This window comes from Macaca nemestrina, chromosome 15, assembly GCF_043159975.1.
Source record: "Macaca nemestrina isolate mMacNem1 chromosome 15, mMacNem.hap1, whole genome shotgun sequence".
In the NCBI taxonomy this organism is placed as follows: domain Eukaryota; kingdom Metazoa; phylum Chordata; class Mammalia; order Primates; family Cercopithecidae; genus Macaca; species Macaca nemestrina.
The window spans coordinates 46,645,583-46,669,775 of NC_092139.1; the positions used below are offsets into that span (position 1 = coordinate 46,645,583).

General features: G+C 38.4%; 1 protein-coding gene across 8 annotated transcripts in view; it reads left to right on the forward strand.

The window, feature by feature from the left end:
• The window catches only part of LOC105481500 (serine palmitoyltransferase long chain base subunit 3), a 176,715-nt gene that overhangs the window by 29,876 nt on the left and 122,646 nt on the right, over positions 1 to 24,193 (forward strand). For all 8 annotated transcript variants that reach the window (XR_011613526.1, XM_071079673.1, XM_071079672.1 and 5 more), the window contains one exon: positions 10,688 to 10,873. Coding sequence is in view for 7 of the 8 variants with exons in the window: in XM_071079673.1 (XP_070935774.1) it covers positions 10,688 to 10,873 (186 nt within the window). In the remaining variant the exon portion in view is untranslated. The remainder of the gene's footprint in view (positions 1 to 10,687; positions 10,874 to 24,193) is intronic.

A 24,193-nucleotide genomic window follows, 5' to 3' on the forward strand; every position in this document is an offset into this window, starting at 1 on the left:
TCAGCCAGAATGAGTCATGTGGCCTACCATAATGTCAAGAAAGGCTAGGAAATACAGAGAAAAATATGTGTATATATATATATATATCTTCATTATTAGCTGTATTCTGTCTGCCACATGGTGTGTAAAAATCATTTCACCATTGATATATTATTGGTCTGCACTTTTCTTTTCCTGTGATGTCTTTGTATAATTTTGGTCACCAGGATAATATAAGGCTCATATAACGCATTCAGAAGTGTTTTTTCCTTCTTAATATTTTAGAAGAATTTGTAAAGAATAGGCATTAATTCTTTAAATGTTTGGTAGAATTCACATCTGGGATTGAATTTTTTCTGTGGGAAGTTTCAAATTATTAATTCAATGTCTTCATTTTCACAGGTCCATTCAGATTTTCTACTTCTTATTGAGTTGGTTTTTTGTATTTTGTGTCTTTCTTAGAGTGTCCATTTCATCTTAATTCTACTATGTTGACATATAATTATTCTTCACATTCCCTTATAATCAGTGTCACTTCTGTAAGGACAATAGCAATGTCCCTCTTTCCTGATTTTAGTAATTTGGCTGTTTTCTCTTTTTGCTTGGTCCATCCAAGCAAAGATTTGTTAATTTTGTTGATTTATTTGAAAAGTCAGTTTATTTCTGTTATCTATTTCATTAATTTCCACTCTAATTTTTATGATTGTTTTCTGTTTGCTTTAGCTTTAATTTGTTTTACTTTTTCCATAAGGTGATAAGTTATTGACTTAGATCTTTCTTTTTAAAATATAGGCATTAGAACTATAAATGTCCTGTTAATCACTGCTTTAGCTGTATCTAATAAGTTTAGGTATACATGTCTTCATTTTTATTTATCTCAAAGTGTCTTCTAATTTCACTTGATTTCTTCTTTGACTCATTTACTATTTAGAAAATGTTGTTTAATTTTCTCATATTTGTAAATTTTCCCAGTTTTTCTGTTATTGTTTTCTAATTCCATTGTGATTGGAGAGAACTTACTTTGCATAATTTCAAGCCTTTTACATTTATTGAGGCTTATTTTATGACTAGCTGCAGAATGTTCCGTGTGCGCTTTAGAAAAATGTGTATTTGCTGTTTTGGGGAGAAGTGTTCTATAGATATCTCTTAAGTCTAGTTGGTTTATACTATTGTTCAAGTCTTCTACTTTCTTGTTGGTCTTCTGCCTAGTTATTTTATTCATTATTGAAAGTAACATATTAAAGACTCTAATATTATCACGAAATTTTCTACTTCTCTCTTTACTTCTATCAGTTTTTACCTTAAACATTTTGGGATGTTGATGGTAGATGCATATATGTTTATTATTGTTACATCTTCCTAATGAATTAACCATTTTATTATTATAAAGTATCTATCTCTCCAGCAACAGTTTTGTTTTAAAATCTATTTTGTCTGATACTATGTTAGCAATTTCAGCTTTCTTACCAGTGCTGTTTTCATGATGTATCTTTTTCCATTCTTTTACTTTTACCTTGTATGCATCTCTGAATCAAAAGTGTATCTGCTCTAGATATCTTACAGTTAGATTTGATTTTGTTTTCATCCAGTTTGACAATCTGCACTTGATTGGATCCTTTCATCCATTCACATCTTCTGTTATAATTGAGATAGTTTCATTTATGTATTTTTGCTTTTTGCCTTCTGTATATCTCATGTCCTTTTTGTTTATCCATTCTTAGTTTAGTGCTTTATTCTGTGTTTTAAGTGAATATTTTCTAGTAGGATTTTTCATTATTTTAATAATTTTTCACTTTTTTTGAGTTTTCTTAGTTGCTGTGAGGCTTACCATACCTATGTTAATGTACCAAAATCAACTTCAAATTTATACAAACTTAAATCCAGTGATACATAGAAATATTACTTCTATATAGCATACCTTTCCTTTTATGCTGTTATTGTTATGACATCTATATATTTATAAAATCAACAGCACAATCTTATAAATACTGTGTTGTACAATTTTATGTCTTTTTTAAGAAGCTGGAAAAGAAAGGATGCCAAATATATGTGTATGCATGTACGTGTGTGTGTGTGTGTGTATATACATATTGAGAAAGAGTTTGTTACATCAACTTTCTTATTTCCCTTCCTATTTAACATTTCTGGTTTTATTCATTAGTTGCTGTGGACTCTAATTGCCATGTTGTATAATTTCCTTAATTCAATATAGTTTTGCTTACATACAATTTCTTTGTGCTGTTTTTGCATAATATATGTCTATATATATAAGTTCAACAATTAATTTATACATATTGTTTTATACAATTTCTTTTAAAATTATGTAATAGTAGTAAAGGGAAGGGAAGAAATGTGTATTTATACTTTTTTTTTTTTTGATGGAGTCTTGCTCTGCCTCCAGGCTGGAGAGCAGTGGTGCAATCTTGGCTCACAGCAACCTCCGCCTCCCGGGTTCAAGCAATTCCCCTGCCTCAGCCTCTCAAGTAGCTGGGACCATAGGCATGTGTCACCACACCCTGCTAATATTTTTGTATTTTAGTAGAGAGAGGGTTTCACTATGTTGGCCAGAATGGTCTCGATCTCCTGACCTCATGATCCACCTGCCTCAGCCCCCCAAAGTGTTAGGATTACAGGCGTGAGCCACTTTTATAATTTCATAATCACCTTTTCCTGTGCTCCCCCCCTTTTTTTTGGTTGGACTTGAATTATTGTCTGAAGTCACTTGCTTTCAGTCTGAAGACCTTCCTTTAATACTTCTTGTAAGGTGGGTCTACTATTAACAGATTCTCTCAGTTTTTGTTTATCCTGAAATATCTTTATTTTGTCTTCATTTTTGAAGGATAATTTTGCCAACATAAGATTATTGGTTGACGTCTTAAAATACTTCTGCATTTTGAATATGTGATCCCACTACATTTTGGCTTCCATTTTTTCTACTCAGAAGAAAGCTGTTCACCTTATTGGGGTTCATTTTTATGTGATCAGTTGTTTGGCTCTTGCTGCTTTTAAGATTTTCTCTTTGTCTCTTAACATTTTTACTATAATATGTCTGATAACAGATCTCTTTGCCCTTATTCAATTGGATATCATTAAGCTTTCATAGGTATGATTAATGTTTTTCATCAAATTTGGGGAGTTTTCAGCCAATATTTATTGAAATGTTTGTTCTGTTCCTTTTTCTCTCCTCTCTTTCTAACACTCATATTGTGTGTATGTTGGTGTACTCAATGGTATCCCACATGTTTCAGAGACCTTGTTCACTTGTCTTCATTTTTTTCCTCTGGCTTTTTGTTTGTTTGTATTTTGTATAGTATAAATTCCCCTTCTCTATCTTAAAGTTTTCTAATTTTTTGGTCTTCTAGTTTAAATCTGCTACTGAACCCCTCTAATAAGTTTTTGTTTCTGTTATTACACTTTTCAATTTCAGAATTCCCATTTGGTTCTTTTTATTGTAATTTCTATTCTTTATAAATATTTTCTATTTGATAAGACATTGTCATCATACCTTCTTTTACTCCTTTAACATGGTTTTTTTTTTAGTTCTTCATATATATTTGTAACAGCCACGTGGCAGTATTTACTAAGTCCAACATCTTGGTCCTTCTCATAAGCAATATCTGTTGTTCTTATGTAGACCACATTTTTCTGTTTCTTTACATGACTCATATTTTTGGCCTAAAACTGAACATTTGAAATAAACTGTAGCAACTCTGAATAGTAACCACTGCCCCCACCCCCCGCCCCCACCAGAGGATTGTCTTTGCTGTGTTGGCTTCTTTTTTTAGTGACTTAGATGAGCTATTTTCATAAAGTGTATTTACCTCACAGTGTAAAACCTCTAAGGTTGCCCCTTAGAGAGTGCAGACTTCAGCATGTCGTTGAAATGACAGTGGTTTTAGAAAGCTTCTATATGACTGTGCCTTTCCCAAATCACTCTGTAAACTATCTTCCTCTGTTACTATCACTCCCAACTGTGAGTCTCCACTACTTGCTGCCTGATTGCTCTATTGGTCTTGACAGTGCCCTGGGGCATAAATTGCTTCACAATCTGATCCAATTAAATTCATGATCCTTGGTGTGTTTAGCCTTTGAGGTTTATTCTGATCCTAAGAGGGCTCTTCATAACTGTCAATTTCCCTGGTTCTCTCTGACTAAACTACCTACATAAGGATTAGCTTGTTGCTTTTACAGAGCTACCAGTCTGTTTTAAAGTGCTTGCCACCAGAATCTCCACTGTTTTCCAGAGCACCCTTTAATCTTGAACTTCCCTACTCTTTGTACCAAATAAGATAAGTTATCTTGGGGAATGCTCTAGAGCTCTCTGTCCCACTGGGCAAAGCCAATGAGTCACTGCTTCAGAGCTAGGGAAAGGATGGTGGCTTTAAGTGGGGCAATACCTTCTGGTTTTCTTGGCTTTCCTCTTCCACCATGGACCCTCTATCCTGCTAGTGTGCTGGAGGAAGGGTAATTGGGGCCCCAGTATTCCCAGCATGCCATGTCTGATACAGAGTCTCTACCCTAGGAGTGGGTGTTCATTAGAGGAAACAAACCCTCAACCTCTCAGCCACACTTGCACAGAATTTAGCCTCTGCAAAACAGAACTGAGAGTGATAAGAAAAGATGGTAGCTTGCCCCTCTCAAAGAAATACCATAACCCTTGCCTGAAGCAGGGGACAGGAAGCCTCATCTTCTTGGCCACCTGCTCAAAGTAGAATGTTTTTACTTGCTGAACTGGGAGGTAAAGGGAGAGAGTAGGTCATGGCTCAACGCCACAGACTCTCAGTGTTCTTTTTTGATATTTAGTGTATTTCCTTAAATCAATATTTCTTCATTTGCTATATGCCCTTAAGACAATGTCCAAATACTTTAAAAAGTTATATTTTTATAATTTTTACCAGTCGTGCTTTATTTCTACTGTGAAGATGATCTCTGAAGCTCTTTATGCCACCAGCAGGGAAATGATTTACCTTCCATAGATTTTTAACCAGCTCCCATGTTTGAACACCATATAATGTTTAAAGTAAATCTCTTATTCTGTAACACTCACAGTGGCCCTGTTTGCCTACTCAAAAGCTAACTGCTACAATGTAGGCAGAGATTTATTCTTAAACACCAGTGTCCTTGGAACACCTTGGAAGAAGGTGTTCTCCCTCAGAGAAGGATCTAGGCCAATCTTGGTCATGATGTGGAAAACCCCAAATACATTCCATTTCAGAAAGGAACATAGCCCTCTAGTTAGCTCCAGTGTTCTAGATTTCCGTTGCCATTTCGTCCTCCCTAAGCCAATCTTATCCCCAACTTTCCTGCCCTTGTATAGCAACTAAGGCCTGAAAGCCTCCTCTTCCCCCTCATTCTCATCCTGACTTTTCTTTTCAATGACTAACCCAGCAGTGTAATGGTGTGTGTCATGTTGCATGGGCTGCCTCATTCTGAGAACAAAAGTCTGTTTGTCAATGGATGGTGAATTTGCAGCATTAAGTTGGTTTTAGATTTGCTCATCCTTTTGTATCATACCCTAAAGAGCTAGAGCACAAGAAGTGACTGCACCACACATTTTTCAAAGTGCTACTGAGATAGTCTGCGTCCTTGTGGTCAGGACAGTCACGTGTGCTCTTCATCCTGCATCCCTCCAGGGGTCGTGTTCCAGGAATTATACTGTCTCTTACCTTTTTCTACAATTATGCTTAATCTATTAAATATTTTTCTAAGCTCCTATATACACTCAGTATTTCTTTATTGCAAAATAAGCAACTCCTCTCACTGTTAGTAACCAAAGCCACCACCTTCTCTCTGTCCTCTTCCCTACCACTACACTTCCTTAATAAGTCATCTCAGCTCCCTGTCCCATTGCCTTCACATTCTCTCCTTAAGTACCTGCAGTCTGATAAAACTGCAGGGATAACAGGTTGGTAAAATTACTTACTCAAGTTTTCTTGTGAGAGTCCCCACATACAATGGTCTTGTTGAACTTCAGTATCTCAACTTTGTATCACTCTTCAATCTCTTACCTCTTCCTCCCTCTCCCACTTGCTGTCTCCTTAGAGGACCTTCATTCTCCCTCTTCTCCCTAGGTATTGATACATTATATTCTTTTTTCTTGTTTCTTTTTTGTTTTGTTTTGTTTTGTTTTGAGATGGAGCCTTGCTCTGTCGCCCAGGCTGGAGTGCAGTGACGCAATCTCAGCTCACTGCAACCTCTGCCTCCCGGGTTCAAGCAATTCTCCCTACCTCAGCCTCCTGAGTAGCTGGGATTACAGGCGCCCACCACCACGTCCAGCTAATTTTTGTATTTTTTAGTAGAGACAGAGTTTCACCATGTTGGCCAGGCTGGTCTTGAGCTCCTGACCTCAGGTGATCCACCCACCTCGGCCTCCTGAAGTGCTGGGATTACAGGCATGGCCACTGCGCCCCGCTGATACATTATATTCTTGATCAATATATCCTAGGTCAGTGTATATCCTTGGTCTCATGTCTTTCTTCGTCAGACTCTCAGTCCCTTTTGCTAGAGTTTTGACAAATCCAGCAAGGAAGCCATATATCCTTGGTCAATATATATGACAGAGTTAAATATTGTCTTTCTCTTTTTTCTCAAATATGTCTCTAAAAGCAGCATTATCCATCCTAATAGTTTTCATCTATCATCTCTATTCAGAATATTTAACAAAAATCATAACATTTAATGAGTTTTTGTGTTGTGGCAGGTAACCTGTATATATTAACTCACTTAATTTTCAAAATGACCTTTACTAGCCCAGACATTTGAGTCCTCAAAAAATTAAGTGACTTTCACAAGGTCACACAGTCAGCAAAGGAAAGTCTGACCCCTGAGCAAATCATCTTCATTGTTATGCTCGACTGCCCAGCAACACCAGGCTCCATTTTAACCTCCTCAGGAATCACTCCTGATCATCCAGTGTGATGTGGTCCCTTCATTTGCATCATCCTGTGATATTCACATTTTGCTCTATGTTATGGTCATTTGTGTCCCCACCACAAACACACACACACACACACACACACCCTGTTGCACTATCGATTCTGGGGGAAACATACTGTATTTATTGATTTCATATCTCCTTTAATGTTAGCCTAGGACAGCCAGTAAAAGAGCTACCTGTTGAACAGAAGAATAATTGTCTGTAAAGGGCTCCTTGCATATTCCAGTTTATTTCCAGATATGACAGAGTGCAGGAAGTAAACAAACCCCAGGATGTCACAGTATCCCAAACGACTAGATACTGTAGGCATTGTGGCTCAGGATCTGTTTATTTTTAAGGCTGTTAAAGAAAAGGTAGAACAAGCCAAAGCGTATTACAAATAACAATGCTTATCTGTAGTAATAACAAGTGCTTAATAAATGTAAACTTATTAAGCAAGATTTTATGCTTCATTTACTTTGATAGGATGAAATTTTATATTTCAAGGTAACTATCCAACAACAGATTAGGGAATTCCTCCTGGGAGGTGTGACTGACTTCAATTATAAGTAAAAGAATATAGTGAGTCACTAGCTGTCTTTTAAGGAGACCAATACATTTCCAGACAACTTTTTTCTCTGTGAAGGTATCTCATTTTTCCTCTGCCAAATAAAATTAATTAAGTGACATTAAATTAAAAATGTATCTATTTACATGAGAGGACAGTAGATAGTGGTTTGAGCTGACGAACATTGTTGAAATTTTCTCCTTCGTTTTATTACTTTCTTTCGGAACAAGTCACAGGGGCAAATAAATAGTTACATATAGTCCCAGTCTGTGCAACCAACTGAGGGTTTTATTTGCATCTAGGTAGACTATCTGTGATGTACGGTGCAGGGTTGCCTCAGAGCCAGTTCAAGCAGAAACTGCCTATGGATTTCGAGAGAAAAGTGCCACTTGATTTGGTTACATGTGAAGCTCATAAATGAAGATGGGTCCAGGAAAGGAAAAAGAGAAAACCTGCTGATTGCCATGGATTGGACTTGAATGTCCTCACATTTTCTGTCTTTATATACACCCACATAACTTAGCCATTCTCTAAGTCAGCCAAAGGGGTTAATTTGTGAGCAAGTTAAATTAAGGTTCTGAGGTCACCTACACTGGGTTCTCCTTATTCACTCTTTTTCTTCTGTGGTACCCAAAAAAGCACTGTGTCCACAAATTCTGTCCCAAGCCTACTGCTCTCCCCTCTTTATGATTTGTGCCTTATTCACCTTCAACCATGACTTAAACTGTGGCCCATCGTAATTGACTCAGTCAGGGTCTTTCTTTTCTCCTACGTTCCTCAGTGCTCTGGGAATTTATGCAGGCAATTACCACCCCTAAATTAGCACGTTCTGTACAGACTCATCATGTCTTCTCTCCAAAAAGCAGCCCTCCTTCCAAATCCTTATTTCTTCTCATCAAGAATATTACACTGCTCCTTGCAGATAGTTTTCTTTCTCCTCTTCCTTGACTTCATATCTAATCAGTTTAAAAGTTCTGACATGTCTTCCTTCATGAGACTCTGAGTGCCTTTTGCTAGAGTCTGGACAAATCCGACAAGGAAGCCAATTTTATGTCCCTGTGATGCAGAAAGATGCGGGAGGTGGATCTTAAGTGGGCCAGGAGGTCACCTGGAATTGTGGAGATCAACGTAGTCCAAAGGTCAAGTGCAGAACAGACCCAAGGAAAGGAGCCGAAGGTTTGTACTAAAATAGCATAGCAAGATCAGCCATCCGTCAGACCTACATGACTGGAGTAAGGACGTAGTTAGAGGGAGGAGTAGGAATGGAGTCTGTCTTGTTCATCTTTGAATTCCCAGTGCTGAACATGTTGTTTGCTCATGGAAGGCATGCAACAAATGTCCTGTATACAGGTCAAGAGTATAACTTTTACTCAAGACTGCATATTAACAAATGCTCTTTCATTTTCATTATTTTATACCATCAAGTAGTGTTTGTGATGACACACTAGATGGGAACATCCACCACTGTTAGTTTGGGGTATCTATAGAGGTAACCCGAAATAATAAATAAGGAAGCAAGTCATTTTAATAATATTTTGTGTTTTGACTTAAGAATTCAAATGTTAGATATCACTATAGAAAGGCTTTTAAAAATTTCTTAAAGAATAATAATGTAGAGATTTAAAATATTCATCTACCAGACTGATTTGCTTTTCACCTATTTTATGGTTTGGGATAAAACTTCCAGTGACTAAATCACAGAGATTCCAAAAATTCTGCTTCTCAAACAATGTAGAGGGAATGAAGATAATATGTTCTGGAAATCTGTGTTGATTATAATGACAAAGATTAGGAAAATGGCAAAAACAGTATTTCAAATGTACATGATTTAATATAATAAATCATTCTACATATATATGTATAAGCTAAGTTGGTACATCAAATATTAGTAGAGATTTGACAATTTTTTGTAAATCACTAAAAGCTATGTATTGCAAGTGTTCAAAACATTTTTCGTGTGTCACCTCATTAAGAAATGGGGAATCTGCAGATTGATTTATATTTATTGAATGAAACAATAAATGAATGTATAAATATTTGTTAAGGACTAAAACAATTAAATATTAGCATTAGAAATATGTATTTACTAATCAATTGACCAGATGTTGTTTGACCTACTATGTGCAAATCAATTAAACAGCATCATGGTTTGGTGCTAAAAGTCTACTTTCTACTGAAAAGTGAAATAAAACAGACAGTTTTTAAAACTTTACTACGAAAAATTTCAGGCATACAGAAGAGTAGAAAAAAATATGTAATGAACACCTATATACTCTCCATCCAGATTCGAGAGTTAACATTTCTCAAAGTTGCTTTATGTTTTTATGCAATTTTGACAAACCACTTTAAAGAGAACTACAGCTGTTATAATGCTTTGCCCCTTAATACTTCAGCATACATCTATAAAGATTAAAACATTCTGTGATATAACTAAAAATATCTCTATCTTCCCTAACAAAATTAATAAATTCTTTAATAAGATATATATATGGTCCTCATTTGGATTTCCACAGTTGTTCAAAGTTTGTCGTTCACCTGGTTTTTCACACAAAAATTACAGAAAGAAAACAGAATTTGATGAAGGAACGCACACTAGATTTACTTGTTTCCCTTAAGTCCTCTCATCCACCCTTCTTTTATCAGAAATGACTTTTTTAAAAGATCAGGACAGTTGTCCTATAGAAAGCTCTACATTCTGGATTATCTGGTTGTTTTCACATAAGGTCATTTACCAAGTTCCTTTAGGCTAGTGTTTCTTGTAAAATGGAAGTTAAACATAAGAGCTTGACTAAGTTCAGGTTAAATATTTCATAGGTTTGCTGTGTATTGAATATTACACATAACGGGAGTGTAGAGTGGCTGCTTGTTCCAACACTTGTGATATAATTTGATCACCTGGTTAAGGTAACGACCCCAAGTTTGTGATTAGGAAGTAAGCTATGGGGTCATACTTTAGCAACTTGCAAATACGTTCTTCCTCATTAACTCTTCACACAGTGGTTTGAGTTTCTGTTGAGAACTTTTGCTTGAATCAATTATGTTACTACGGCTTGTAAAACAAAGTTTGAATTTTTGATTTCCCTCTTCAATGATCAGTTTCTAATTTTTTTACAATCTTAAATATGGCCTTTGGAATTTAAAGGGTTGAAAGTTGACAGTTTTAAGTATCATAGTATATTTGTAACAGGAGAATGCTAACCTTGGATTTTCTTTTGTGTTTTCAGCAAAATGGGAGGACACATTTTTATGATAAGCTCATTGTTGAATCCTTTGAAGAAGCACCCCTTCATGTTATGGTTTTCACTTACATGGGGTATGGAATTGGAACCCTGTTTGGCTATCTCAGAGACTTTATGAGAAACTGGGGAATAGAAAAATGCAATGCAGCCGTGGAACGAAAAGAACAAAGAGTACGTATGCACACCTCCCTGGATCTTTGTCAATGCCTACTACTCTCTAAAGTGTTCTCAGAAGTGGTGATACAGGTGCAGATCCTAGAAAGCATGAGGTGCTCAGGAACTATTCAGTGTAAATTTCATTCATCTCCACTTCCTAAACCCCATTCCCCATGGGTTTATGAACCTGTTTTTACAAACATCTCATGAGCAACTACTATTTGCCAGATACTGAACTAAGGCTTTTCCCATACCTTATAATATTTAATTTCTGTAACAACCCCATGAGATAGATATTAAAATATAATTTTGAAAATAAAAACATCAAAATATAAGAGCAAGTGCTCCTGGGTGGGACTGTACTTTGGTCTTCTAGTTGTAAGTTGGGTATTACTTATGCTCTATCCTGAAAAGGAAAGTGCATTTGAGTGAACTGGGACATTTTTATTTCATCTAAATCTGATTTCTCACCTTTAACACTATTAATATTTTGAACCAATTCTTTGGGCATTGTAAGAATTTTAACAGCATCTGAAAACTATAGCATTAAACCACCAAAGCTAAGGACCCTCATGGAGTCCATTGCACCCTCCACTACCTCTACTGGAACAGGCACTGGTATCCAATGCTGAGAGATCCATAGACGGTTCACATCACAGGACTCTGTGGAGACAAACCCCAGTACCAGTCTGGAGCCAGGTAGACTCGGTGGGTGGCTAGACCCAGAAGAGAGACAACAATCACTGCAGTTTGGCTCACATGAAGCCACATCCATAGGAAAAGGGGGAGAGTAATACATCAAGGGAACACCCTGTGGGACAAAAGAATCTGAACAACAGTCTTCAGCCCTAGACCGTCCCTCTGACAGAGCCTACCCAAATGAGAAGGAACCAGAAAACCAACCTTGGTAATATGACAAAACAAGGCTCTTCAGCACCCCCCAAATATCACACTAGTTCACCAAAAATGGATCCAAATCAAGAAGAAATCCCTGATTTACCTGAAAAAGAATTCAGGAGGTTATTAAGCTAATCAGGGAGAGGCCAGAGAAAGGCAAAGCCCAATGCAAGAAAATGCAAACAAAAAGATACAAGAAGTGAAGGGAGAAATATTCAAGGAAATAGATGACTTAAAGTAAAAACAATAAAAATTCAAGAAAACTTTGGACACACTTTTAGAAATGCAAAATGCTCTGGAAAGTCTCAGCAATAGAATTGAACTAGTAGAAGAAAGAAATTAGAGCTTAAAGACAAGGTCTTTGAATTAGCCCAATTCAACAAAGACAAAGAAAAATGAATAGGAAAATATGAACAAAACCTCCAAGAAGTCTGGGATTATGTTAAACAACCAAACCTAAGAATAATCAGTGATCCTGAGGAAGAAGAGAATTCTAAAAGCTTGGAAATCAAATTTGGGAGAATAATTGAGGAAAACTTCCCAAGCCTTGCTAGAAACCTAGACATGCAATTACGAGAAGCACAAAGATCACCCAGGAAATTCATCACAAAAAGATCTTCACCTAGGTACATTGTCATCAGGTTATCCAAAGGAAGCCATTTTAAGAGCTGTGAGACAGAAGCACCAGGTAATTTATAAAGGAAAACCTATCAGATTAACAGCAGATTTCTCAGCAGAAACTGTACAAGCTAAGAAGGAATTAGGGCCCTATCTTCAGCCTCCTCAAACAAAACAATTATCAGCCAAGAATTATGTGTACAGCAAAACTAAGCATCATATATGAAGGAAAGATACAGTCATCCTCAGACAAACAAATGCTGAGAGAATTCATACCAAGCCACCACTACAAGAACTGATAAAAGGAGCTCTAAATATTGAAACAAATCCTGGAAAACAGAGCTTCTTTAAAGCATAAATCACACAGGACCCATTAAAACACACACACACACACACAAGTTAAAAAGCAAAACCAAAAAAGAAAAAAACCCAAAGTACACAGACAACAATGAGCATGATGAATGTAATGATACCTCACATTTCAATACTAACATTGAATGTAAATTGCCTAAATGATCCACTTAAAAGATACAGAACCACAGAATGGGTAAGAACTCACCAACCAACTATCTGCTGCCTTCAGAAGACTCACTTAACACATAAGGATTCACATAAACTTAAAGTAAAGGGGTGGAAAAAGGCATTTCATGTAAATGGACACCAAAAAGAGAGCAGGGGTAGTTATTCTAGTATCAGACAACTTTAAGCAACCGTGGTTAAAAGAAACAAAGAGGAACATCACGTAATGGTAAAAGGCCTCGTCCAACAGGAAAATATCATAGTCCTAAACATATATGCACCTAACACTGGAGATCCTAAATTTATTTATTTATTTATTTATTTTGAGACAGGGTCTCACTCTGTCACCCAGACTGGAGCGCAGTGGCATGATCTCGACTCACTGCAAGCTCCGCCTCCCGGGTTCACACCATTCTCCCGCCTCAGCCTCCCAAGTAGCTGGGACTACAGGCACCTGCCAACATGCCCAGCTAATTTTTTTTTTTTTTTTTTTTGTATTTTTAGTAGAGACGGGGTTTCATCATGTTAGCCAGGATGCTTTTGATCTCCTGACCTCATGATCTGCCCACCTCAGCCTCCCAAAGTGCTGGGATTACCGGTGTGAGCCACTGTGCCCAGCCTGGAGATCCTAAATTTATAAAGCAATTACTAACAGACCTGAGAAATGAGATAGCCAGCAACACATTAATAGCGGGGGACTCCAATACTGCACTGACAGCACTAGACAGATCATCAAGACAGGAAGTCAACAAAGATACAGTGGATTTAAACTATACCTTGGCACAAATGGATTTAACAGACATATACAGAACATTCCATCCAACAACCACAGAATACACATTCTATTCAACAGTACATGGAACTTTCTCCAAGATAGACCATATGATAGGCCACAAAATGAGATTCAATAAATTTAAGAAAATTGAAATAATATCAAGCACTCTCTCAGGCCACAGTGGAATAAAACTGGAAATCAACTCCAAAAGGAAGTTTCAAAACCATGCAAATACATGGAAATTAAATAACTTGCTCCTGAATGAGCACTGGGTCAAAAACAAAATCGACATGGAAATTAAAAAATTCTTTGAAGTGAATGACAATAATGACACAACTTATCAAAACCCAAGGCAGTGCTAAGAGAAAGTTCATAGCCCTAAACTCCTACATCAAAAAGTCTGAAAGAGCACAAATAGACACTCTAAGGCCACACCTCAAGGAACCAGAGAAACTTGAACAAACCAAATGCAAACCCAGCAGAAGAAAGGAAATAACCAGTGTGGCTGGCAAGATGGGCTGCAGCTCCCAGAAAGATCAATGCAGAAGGAACGTGATTTCTGCATTTCCAACTGAGGTACCTGGCTCATCTCACTGGGACTGGTTAGACACTTGGTGCAGCCCACAGAGGGCAAGTCGAAGCAGGGTGTAACATTGCCTCATCTAGGAAGTGCAAGGGGTTGGGGAACTCCCTCGCCTAGCCAAGGGAAGCGGTGGGGGACTGTGTCACAAGGAATAGTGCATTCTGGTCCAGATACTACTTCCCCCAGTCTTCGCAACCCAAAGACCAGGAGATTCCCTCAGGTGCCTACACCACCAGGGCCCTGGGTTTCAAGCACAAAATTGGGCAGCCATTTAGGCAGACAGCAAGCTAGCTGCAGGATTTTTTTTTTTCACACCCCAGTGGCACCTGGAACACTAGCAAGACAGAACTGTTCACTCCCCTGGGAAGAGCGTTAAAGCCAGGGAACCAAGTGATCTAGTTCAGCGGATCCCACTGCCACCGAACCCAGCAAGCTAAGATCTACTGGCTTGAAATTCTTGCTGCCAGCACAGCAGTCTGAAGTCGACCTGGGACACTTGAGCTTAGTGGCAGGAGGGGCATCCACCATTATTGAGGCTTGAGTGGGCCGTTTTCCCCTTACAGTGTAAACAAAGCCTCAGGCGGGGTGAGGGGGCGGGGGGGGGGGGGGAGTTTGAATTGGGCGGAGCCCACGGCAGCTACTCAAAGCCGCTGTAGCCAGACTGCCATTCTAGATTCCTCCTCTGTGGGCAGTATATATTGCTCGGGTGATATACGCACCAAAATCTCACAAGTCACCACTAAAGAACTTACTCATGTAACCAAATACCACCCCAGTCAGGGGTTTACAGATAAAACTCCCATCTCCCTGGGACAGAGCACCTGGGGGGAAGGGGCAGCTGTGGGTGCAGCTTCAGCAGACTTAAACGTTCCTGCCTCCTGGCCCTGAAGAGAGCAGCAGATCTCCCAGCACAGTGCTCCAGCTCTGCTAAAGGACAGACTGGCTCCTCAAGTGGATCCCTGACCCCCATGCCTCCTGACTGGGAAACACCTCCAGGCAATGAGCTTGATGAATGTAATGATACCTCACATTTCAATACTAACACTGGCAAACAGGGTCTGGAGTGGACCTCCAGCAAACTCCAGCAGACCTTCAGCAGAGGGGCCTGACTGTTAGAAGGAAAACTAACAACCAGAAAGGGATAGCATCAACATCAACAAAAAGAACATCCACACAAAACCCCCATTTGCAGGCCACCAACATCGAAGACCAAAGGTCGATAAATCCATGAAGATGAGGAAAAACCAGCGCAAAAAAGGCTGAAAACCAGAATGCCTCTTCTCCTCCAAAGGATCACAACTCCTCGCCAGTAAGAGAACAAAAGTGGACGGAGAATGAATTTGATGAATTGACAGAAGTAGGCTTCAGAAGGTGGGTAATAACAAACTCCTCGGAGCTAAACGAGCATGTTCTAACCCAATGCAAGGAAGCTAAGAACCTTGAAAAAAGGTTAGACAAATTGCTAACTAGAATAACCAGTTTAGAGAAGAACATAAATGACCTGATGGAGCCGAAGAACACAGAACAAAAACTTCGTGAAGCATACACAAGTATCAATAGCTGAACTGATCAAGCGGAAGAAAGGATATCAGAGATTGAAGATCAATGTAATGAAATAAAGCGTGAAAACAAGATTAGAGAAAAAAGAATAAAAAGGAGTGAACAAAGTCTCCAAGAAATATGGGACTACATAAAAAGACCAAACCTATGTTTGATCGATATACCTGAAAGTGACAGAGAGAATAGAACCAAGCTGGAAAACACTCTTCAGGATATTATCCAGGAGAACATCCCCAACCTAGCAAGACAGGCCAACGTTCAAATTCAGGAAATACAGAGAACACCACAAAGATACTCCTCAAGAAGAGCAACCCCAAGACACATAATCATCAGATTCACCAAGGTTGAAATGAAGAAAAAAACGTTGAGGGCAGCCAGAGAGAAAGGTCAGGTTACCCACAAAGGGAAGCCCATCACACTAACAGCAGATGTCTCTGCAAAAACCCTACAAGCCAGAAAAGAGTGGGGGCCAATATTCTTCTTAAAGAAAGAATTTTCAACCCAGAATTTCATATCCAACCAAACTAAGCTTCATAAGAAAAGGAGAAATAAAATCCTTTACAGCAAGCACATGCTGATAGATTTTGTCACCACTAAGCCTGTCTTTATTAAAAGAGCTCCTGAGGGAAGCACTAAATATGGAAAGGAAAAGCTGGTACCAGCCACTGGAATAACATAACAAATTGTAATGACTATGGACACTATGAAGAAACTGCATCAAGTAATGGGCAAAATAACCAGCTAGCATCATAATAACAGGATCAAATTCACACATAACAATATAAACCTTAAATGTAAACCAGCTAAATATCCCAATTAAGAGACAAAGACTGGCAAATTGGATAAAGAGTCAAGACCCATCAGTGTGCTGTATTCAGGAGACCCATCTCACGTGCAAAGACACACATAGGCTCAAAATAAAGGAATGGAGGAAGATTTACCAAGCAAATGGAAAGCAAAAAAAGCAGAGGTTGCAATCCTAGTCTCTGATAAAACAGACTTTAAACTGACAAAGATCAAAACAGACAAAGAAGGGCATTACATAATGGTAAAAGGATCAGTGCAACAAGAAGAGCTAACTATCCTAAATATACATGCACCCAATACAGGAGCACCCAGATTAAAGCATAAACCAAGTTCTTTGAGACCTACAAAAAGACTTAGATTCCCACACAATAATAGCGAGAGACTTTAACACCCACTGTCAATATTAGACAGACCAATGAGACAGAAAATTAACAAGGATATTCAGGACTTGAACTCAGCTCTGGATCAAGTGGACCTAATAGATATCTACAGAACTCTCCACCCCAAATCGACAGAATATACATTCTTCTCAGCACCACATCACACTTATTCTTAAATTGACCACATAATTGGAAGTAAAACAAATATGGTGCAGTGTATCACTGCTCAGGTGATGTATGCACTAAAATCTCACAAATCACCACTAAAGAACTTACGTAACCAAATACCACCTTTACCCCAATAACTTACAGAAAAATAACAAAAATAATAATAAAATTAAATAGAAATTTAAAAGAATGATTTATGCAAAACTATTTGACTTTGGAAAAACATTTGTTCCATCTTAGAGGAGCAAATTTCAGAAATATTTTTTAGCATCTTCTATAAAATACCTCAATTCCTAGTCACTTAAGGTTTGTCAATATTCAAGTCTCTGTATACAAAATCCATATAATGCAAAGATTTGGTATACAGAGAATAATTTTGCATTATATCTGGGCAGCACGGTATAATCTCAAGTAGCTTCCTTACCATCCTCGGGCTAAAAATAGCTGAATGGGCTCAGAGCAGTGGAGAGACTGGATTTTGGTATTAGAGGGATCCAGGTTTGAATTCTGGTTTTGTGCTGTTCTGCGTGTGTGTGATTTTACTAATTAATAATGACGTTTGGATCACTGTTAGGTTTATTGATCTTGCGTGTTTTCACTTCTGAGAAATATTTTTCATAACTTTTACTTGTCTTTTCTTATTGGTTTGTAAGAGTTCTTTATATACTTTTGATGCAATCATTGGTCAGTTGTGTGTACTGCAACCTATAGATATGCCAGTTTGTATCTTGTATTTTCCCTTTGTAACATTTTTTTAATGAACAAAAGTTTATTTAAAAAAAAAATTTTAACAGCATCTGTGACTGTTAAATAATTTTTAAAAGAATTTTTAATTCTTTTAAAAGAATTTTAACAGCATCCACTGATTAGATTAACCACTGTCGCTCACATAAATACCTGTGACAACTCAAATACCTCAAGACATTGCCAAATGTCTCGAAGAGCACAAAATCGCCCACAGTGTAGAATCACTGATCTAGGTACTTTAGATAGTTAGCCTGTAAAAGTCTACACGATCTCTTTTTTGCACAATACTGGAGGACAGCCTAGAAAATATTCAGACATCTGCAAAGATCCTGCATTGCATTTTCCAAATCAGTCCAAAGGATTTATGATGTTATGAATCTCTTTTTTCTAAAAATTAGTTTAGAAGAATACATGGGCATGGATCATTCCATGAGATGGAGACTTGAAAATATCTAAACAAAGAACATTGGTGAGATACAAACTTCAAGGAACTGAGAAAATCCTATAATTTAGCAACTAGTACCCATGGTAAGAGAAGCACTTATTACGGGACACATTCATGAACAAACTATGTGGAATTATTTGGAACTATATTAAGTCAAATGTATCATCTTCAGACAAAAATCAGACCCAGTTTTATTATTATAATCCCTCCAACCATTAGCAAGCATTTGAGCATGTGCTCTATACCAGATAATAGATGCTAATATTCATAGATGACAAGACAGTTTCTGCCATTAGAGATTTTGAAGTCTGGTGGGCAAACAGACTTACAAGGAAATAATATCCTAAAAGATGACGAAGGGGAAGATTGTGATATGGGTCACAGGGATTGTGACTCCCTTAGGGATTCAAGAAACATTGATGCTGGGGCTTGAATGGTGAGCAGGAGTTTGCCAAGTTGGCAAGGGTGCAAAGGAGAACATTCTCAAAAGAAGGCACCGCTTGTGCCAAGGCATGCATTAATTCATTAATCAAGTCGGATTATTTTTGAGCATATATTTTGTGCCAGGCACTGTGCTATGATCTGGAGATATAAGAATAACCAAGGCAGACACAGTTCCTGCCTTCAGAAAGCTAATCATAAAACAGCAGTAGAATTTGCTAAAAGACAAAGCAGAGGTAAGTACAGGGCACCATGGGAGCAAAGAAAAATGTCTAACCTGATTTGGTGTTTAATGAAAACCTCTGGGTGAAAGAGAAAGCTAAATTGGGATCTAGACGCTGATGAGTAAACAGTAAGGCAAAGGGTGAATCAAGAGGGAAAAGGAGTCTCTAAGAAGAGAGAATATGGAGCCAGATGATGGTCCAGAGGTTAGAGAAAGCATTGTGCATTCAAGGAACCACGGAATTCCAACGACCTAGTGTGAATGAGAGTGGGAGTATGTGGGGAGAAAGATTGCTGAGAGGCAAGCAGGGGCCAGACTATAATGGGTTTTTTTATAAGCCATGGACATGTATTATGAGAACAATGGGAAAGCATTGAAGGACTTCAGGCAAAGGAATGCATATTTGTAGACAGAAAGATAATTCTCTCTACCCTATGAGAAATGGATTGCAGAAAGACAACTGAGAGATCAAAAAGAAATTAAGGGGCTGATGCAGATATACAGGTTTAAAAAAATCTAGGTGAGATGGTTGGCCTGGGACCAAGGTAGTGACAATAGGGGTGGTGACAAGAGAAAAGGCCAGGAGATGTTTAAGAGGTGGAGTTAGAGATGGTTGATTTGACCTAGGGAAATAGAGAGAAGGACAACTCAAAGACCACATCCAGGTTTATGACAGGTAGCAGAAGGTGGTGTCATTCACTGAAATGGATAATAGAGAAGCAAGATCCAGTTGGAGGGAGAAAGTGGTCAACTCAGTTTTTGACAAGTTGAGTTTGAAGAACTGGCAGCTAAACTTAAAGGTCTGGACCTCTGGAAAAAGTCTCAGTGGGATATTGTAACATCTTCAGTTTATCTTCAGCATGTCAACAGGAATCAAAGCCAGGGAAGTAGACAATATCTTCCAGGGTAAGTTCATAGAGAAAAAAGAGAAAGGATGAAAAGAAAGTGAAGAATTTCAGAGAATTTAATAGATTTCAGAGACAGAGTCCCAATTCAAGACGAAAAGCAAAGGGACAAGAAAAAAAAAGTTAACAGTAGTTTAGAAAAGAGATTATTTGTGCTTGAACTAAGAAAGAGGCAGAGGGAAGGAAAAGGAAATTAATCACAGAGAATATTTAGGAGGTATCAACAAGTCTTGGTGGCTGAATGTACAGAAGATAAAATAGAAGGAGGAAAACAGGGGAATTTCAAATTCTAGTTTGGGCAGATATGTGGATAGCAACATCACATCCATCACAACGAAATGGTTCTGTTGGTAAAATGATGGCCACAGACAGGTTTGAGGACATAAAGGTTCTTGAGTTATAAAGGATAAAGAAACAGTTAAACCAAGCGGGAGACAACTCAGTATGCTTCCAGAGATGCAGGTTTCCCTGGTCCTAGCAGAGCTGATAATGTAAGTGGGAAAATGGGATTTGAAGGGGAATTCTCCTTGGGCATTCTCACTGTGATCTCCATGGCCCCTCCCCCGACCAGCTGCACTGTTGTAGAGGCGCTTGTCACCAATCTGCCTGCTCCCCAGGTACAAGTAACTAATGCATAATAAATCAGTACCTTTCAGAGCACTGAGACAAAGGCTGAATCAAATGTAAATTTCTCAGGTGTGGCATTTCTTGGAAGGCTTAGGCTTCAGACCTGCAATCTATTTTCTAACCTTTCAATGTATTTGCTCTATTAAACCAGCAGGTCTAATCTTCTTGTCTTTTCTAAAGGAATTTCTTACATTTTATCAGGAAAAAAAAAATACCCATGAAGAGTTGTTTCCTAGGAAGCCTACTCTGAGATGGTGGCCTGAATGCAGGAAGGTTATTAGGGTGTGCTCCTGGGATCAGCACCTGTGAGGCAGAGAAGGAAATGGCATGGCTCAGGAGAGAGGGGAGTTGGAAAGGAAAGAGGGGATGGAGTGAATCGAGATGATGCAGACCCAGCAAAGGCCTCAACAAATCCCACAAGGAGTTCTGGAGATGGGAGGGCCTTTCAAGAGTCATCTGAGTTGAGGGAAGGGGGCTAGATCTTTTGACTCCTTCATTGATAGAAGCTGCCACCAGGGATCTTGGTGGAGGAAGATCCCTTCAGACCCAGGCAATCTTCATAGAGTTGTAAGCATCCAATGCTCCTAGCAACTAGGGGAATGGCTGCATCAGTTCTGAACGATGGGCTATGTACATCAAATGGCAGCCTGCACTGCAACACTTGCCCTGTTGCTACAAGAACTGCTCGAACCGCCCCACAGGAGAAAGGCATTGCATTGAGTAAATTAATAATTTACCTTTCTTTACAAAATAAATGGTTTCCATCCTATCTGATCTCTGTGAGGTCCAGAGCAATAGTCAATAGACTCATGTTGGTAAACGTGCCTTTCACATGGCATACCTTTTATTATTTGTTCCATTTGTGCCCCTTTAGAGACTTCTAGCATTTCAGAGTGACAGGTTCTAATTAACTGCAGTCACTATCTTTCTGATGGGACTTGATTTCCCAACCCTATCTATAGACTGACCCTTTAAATTTATTTTTATTTTTTTTTTTTTTTGAGACGGAGTCTCACTCTGTCACCCAGGCAGAGTGATGCAATCTCAGCTCACTGCAAACCTCCACCTCCTGGGCTCAAGTGATCCTCCCACCTCAGCTTCCCAAGTGACTGGGACCATAGGCACGTGCCACCACACCTGGCTAATTTTTTTGTATTTTTGGTAAAGATAGGGTTTTGCCATGTTGCCTATGCTGGTCTCAAACTCCTGACCTCAAGCGATCCATCCACTTTGGCCTCCCAAAGTGCCACTGCACCCAGTCCATCCTTTAATTTTCTTCTTTTTCTTTTTCTTTTACTTTTTTTTTTTTTTTTTTTTTTTTTTTTTTTTTTTTTTTTTTTTGAGACAGAGTCTCACTCTGTCAAACAGGATAGAGTACAGTGGTGCAAATCTCGGCTCATTGCAACCTCCACCTCCCAGGTTCAAGTGATTCTCCTGCCTCAGCCTTTCGAGTAGCTGGGACTACAGGCATGCAACACCATGCCTGGCTAATTTTTGTATTTTTAGTAGAGACAGGGTTTCACTATGTTGGCCAGACTGGTCTTGAACTCGTGACCCTATGATCCGCCTGCCTCAGCCTCCCAAAGTGCTGGGATTACAGGCATGAGCCACAGTACCTGGCCCCCTTTAATCTTTTAATACCATCCCCAGTCCCATATGTCTGATAGTATCTTTGCTTTCTGTAAATAAGCTGTCTGATGCACATTTTTAATTATCTTGCTCAAATCATGGAACATCCTATTTCCAGTGACATTTCATTCTTTTCAGCAGAAATGAGCATTATTCTATTCTAAAAGTTGGTCACTGGGAGTGCAGAATACACTGCCCCACATAACAAGCCAGCCATAAGGAAAATGACACCAGAAGAGAGAATGCATTCATGAAGTGATAGTGGAAAATAACAATTATGATTTTTTAAAAGATCATGAATGAATGTTCTTATATTCACCTTTACTCATTTACTCTTCTTCCCTTTTCTTAATCAAATATAAGAATTTATTAATCCATTTTCACCATTTTCTTTCTCTTATGATGACTTGTCTCATACAGCCTTCCATTCAAGTTAACGTGTTGCCCAAACTTATCTCTATTTAATTTCTCCATCTTTTTATTTCTAGCTCAAATATTCTGAAATTGGCTCCCAAACATAAAGGTTCTGATCATCCTCTTTATCTGAATCACTTGAGTATTAACTGAGAAGAATAGAAAAATTAAAATCTCCTTCCAAGACAGCACTAAAAAGCTCGAGTTAGACTGCACTAACAATCAGTAGATCCTAACAAAAAGGACAAGATGCAGAGTTTAAATATTTTGCTTAAATTTGACTCTTCAGTTTTGGGCCAAGAATATCTCTTTGTTTTAATAAAAGACAACTTTAGAGTTGAACCACAAATTCTCAAAAGTCCCTAATTTATTTTTTCAATGATATAACCATCCAACTTTGCAAAATCCAGAAGAGAATGTCAGCAAATATAATCAATTAATGTCAAGCATCATCAGAGGCTTAGAAAATACTTCAAGTGCAGCCAACTGTACAGGTCCGCATTTCTCAAGTTGTTATGGTCCCAATATCAAACAAGTTCTGCAAAACCCAATAACATGGCACCAATTATAATTCTGTGTTCACATAAAATCCAGATAGTTCCTAGGACCCAATACAAACTCTGTGTTCACATTAAATCCAGATAGTTCCTAGTACCAATACAAGTAAATCACAGACATTTCTGGCCCATATTCAGAGATTTTTACTCCCGCCTAAAACAAAGCAGGTTCAGCAAGCTGTAGCTGTAGAAAATTTTAGGACAAATACCTAAATGTTTGGATAAATTATAATTTGTTATTTTGCATCCTCATACAATAACAGGATTAGCCCAGAGAAACTTTCTTCTGAAGGGTGAGGTCCATTAAGGTCACTGGGTATGAGATATGGTCTTGTCCAAAACAGACAGCCTGGGCACTGGTCTTCCTGTATGGACCTGCTTGGATCCAAACTCAAAGCTTCATTGGGGTATCTCTAGGAACATAATAGATTAATAAGTATGCAACTTATGGGATCAAAATATTAGACCAGTGTTTTGCAGACTTAGCTACCCATTGGAATCACTGAGAACCTTTAAAAGATACAAATACCTAGGCTTTACTCACAAATACCCTGATTTAATTGGTTTGTGATGCAACCTGACTAGTGGGAGGTGGGGCAGAGCGAAGGGCTGGTCAAACTAACTTCCCAAGTGATTCTCATCCACATATAAAATTGCAAATCAGTGTTTCAGAGCACTGCTTCTCAAACCATGCCCACAAATTATCTGGGGAAATCATGTTAAAATGCAGATTCTTCTTCAATAGTTTTGGGTGGGGCCAAGATTCTGTAGCTATAAACAAGTTCCCAGGTGAAGCCAATGCTGCTAGTCTGAGACGACATGTTGATCCTTCTGTAACCGAGTCCAAATTCATTCTGCTCATCACATGACAGCCAATAAGTTGAGACATGGAGTTGGAGCAAGGAAGGTGACCTTATTTCGAAGACCCAGCAAAACAAGAAGATGGTAAACTAATGTCCCAAAGAACCAACCGTCAAAACAAATTTCAGTCTCTATGTTAAGGGCAGAGGGAAGACAAAGGGGCTGTGATCAAGAGGTGA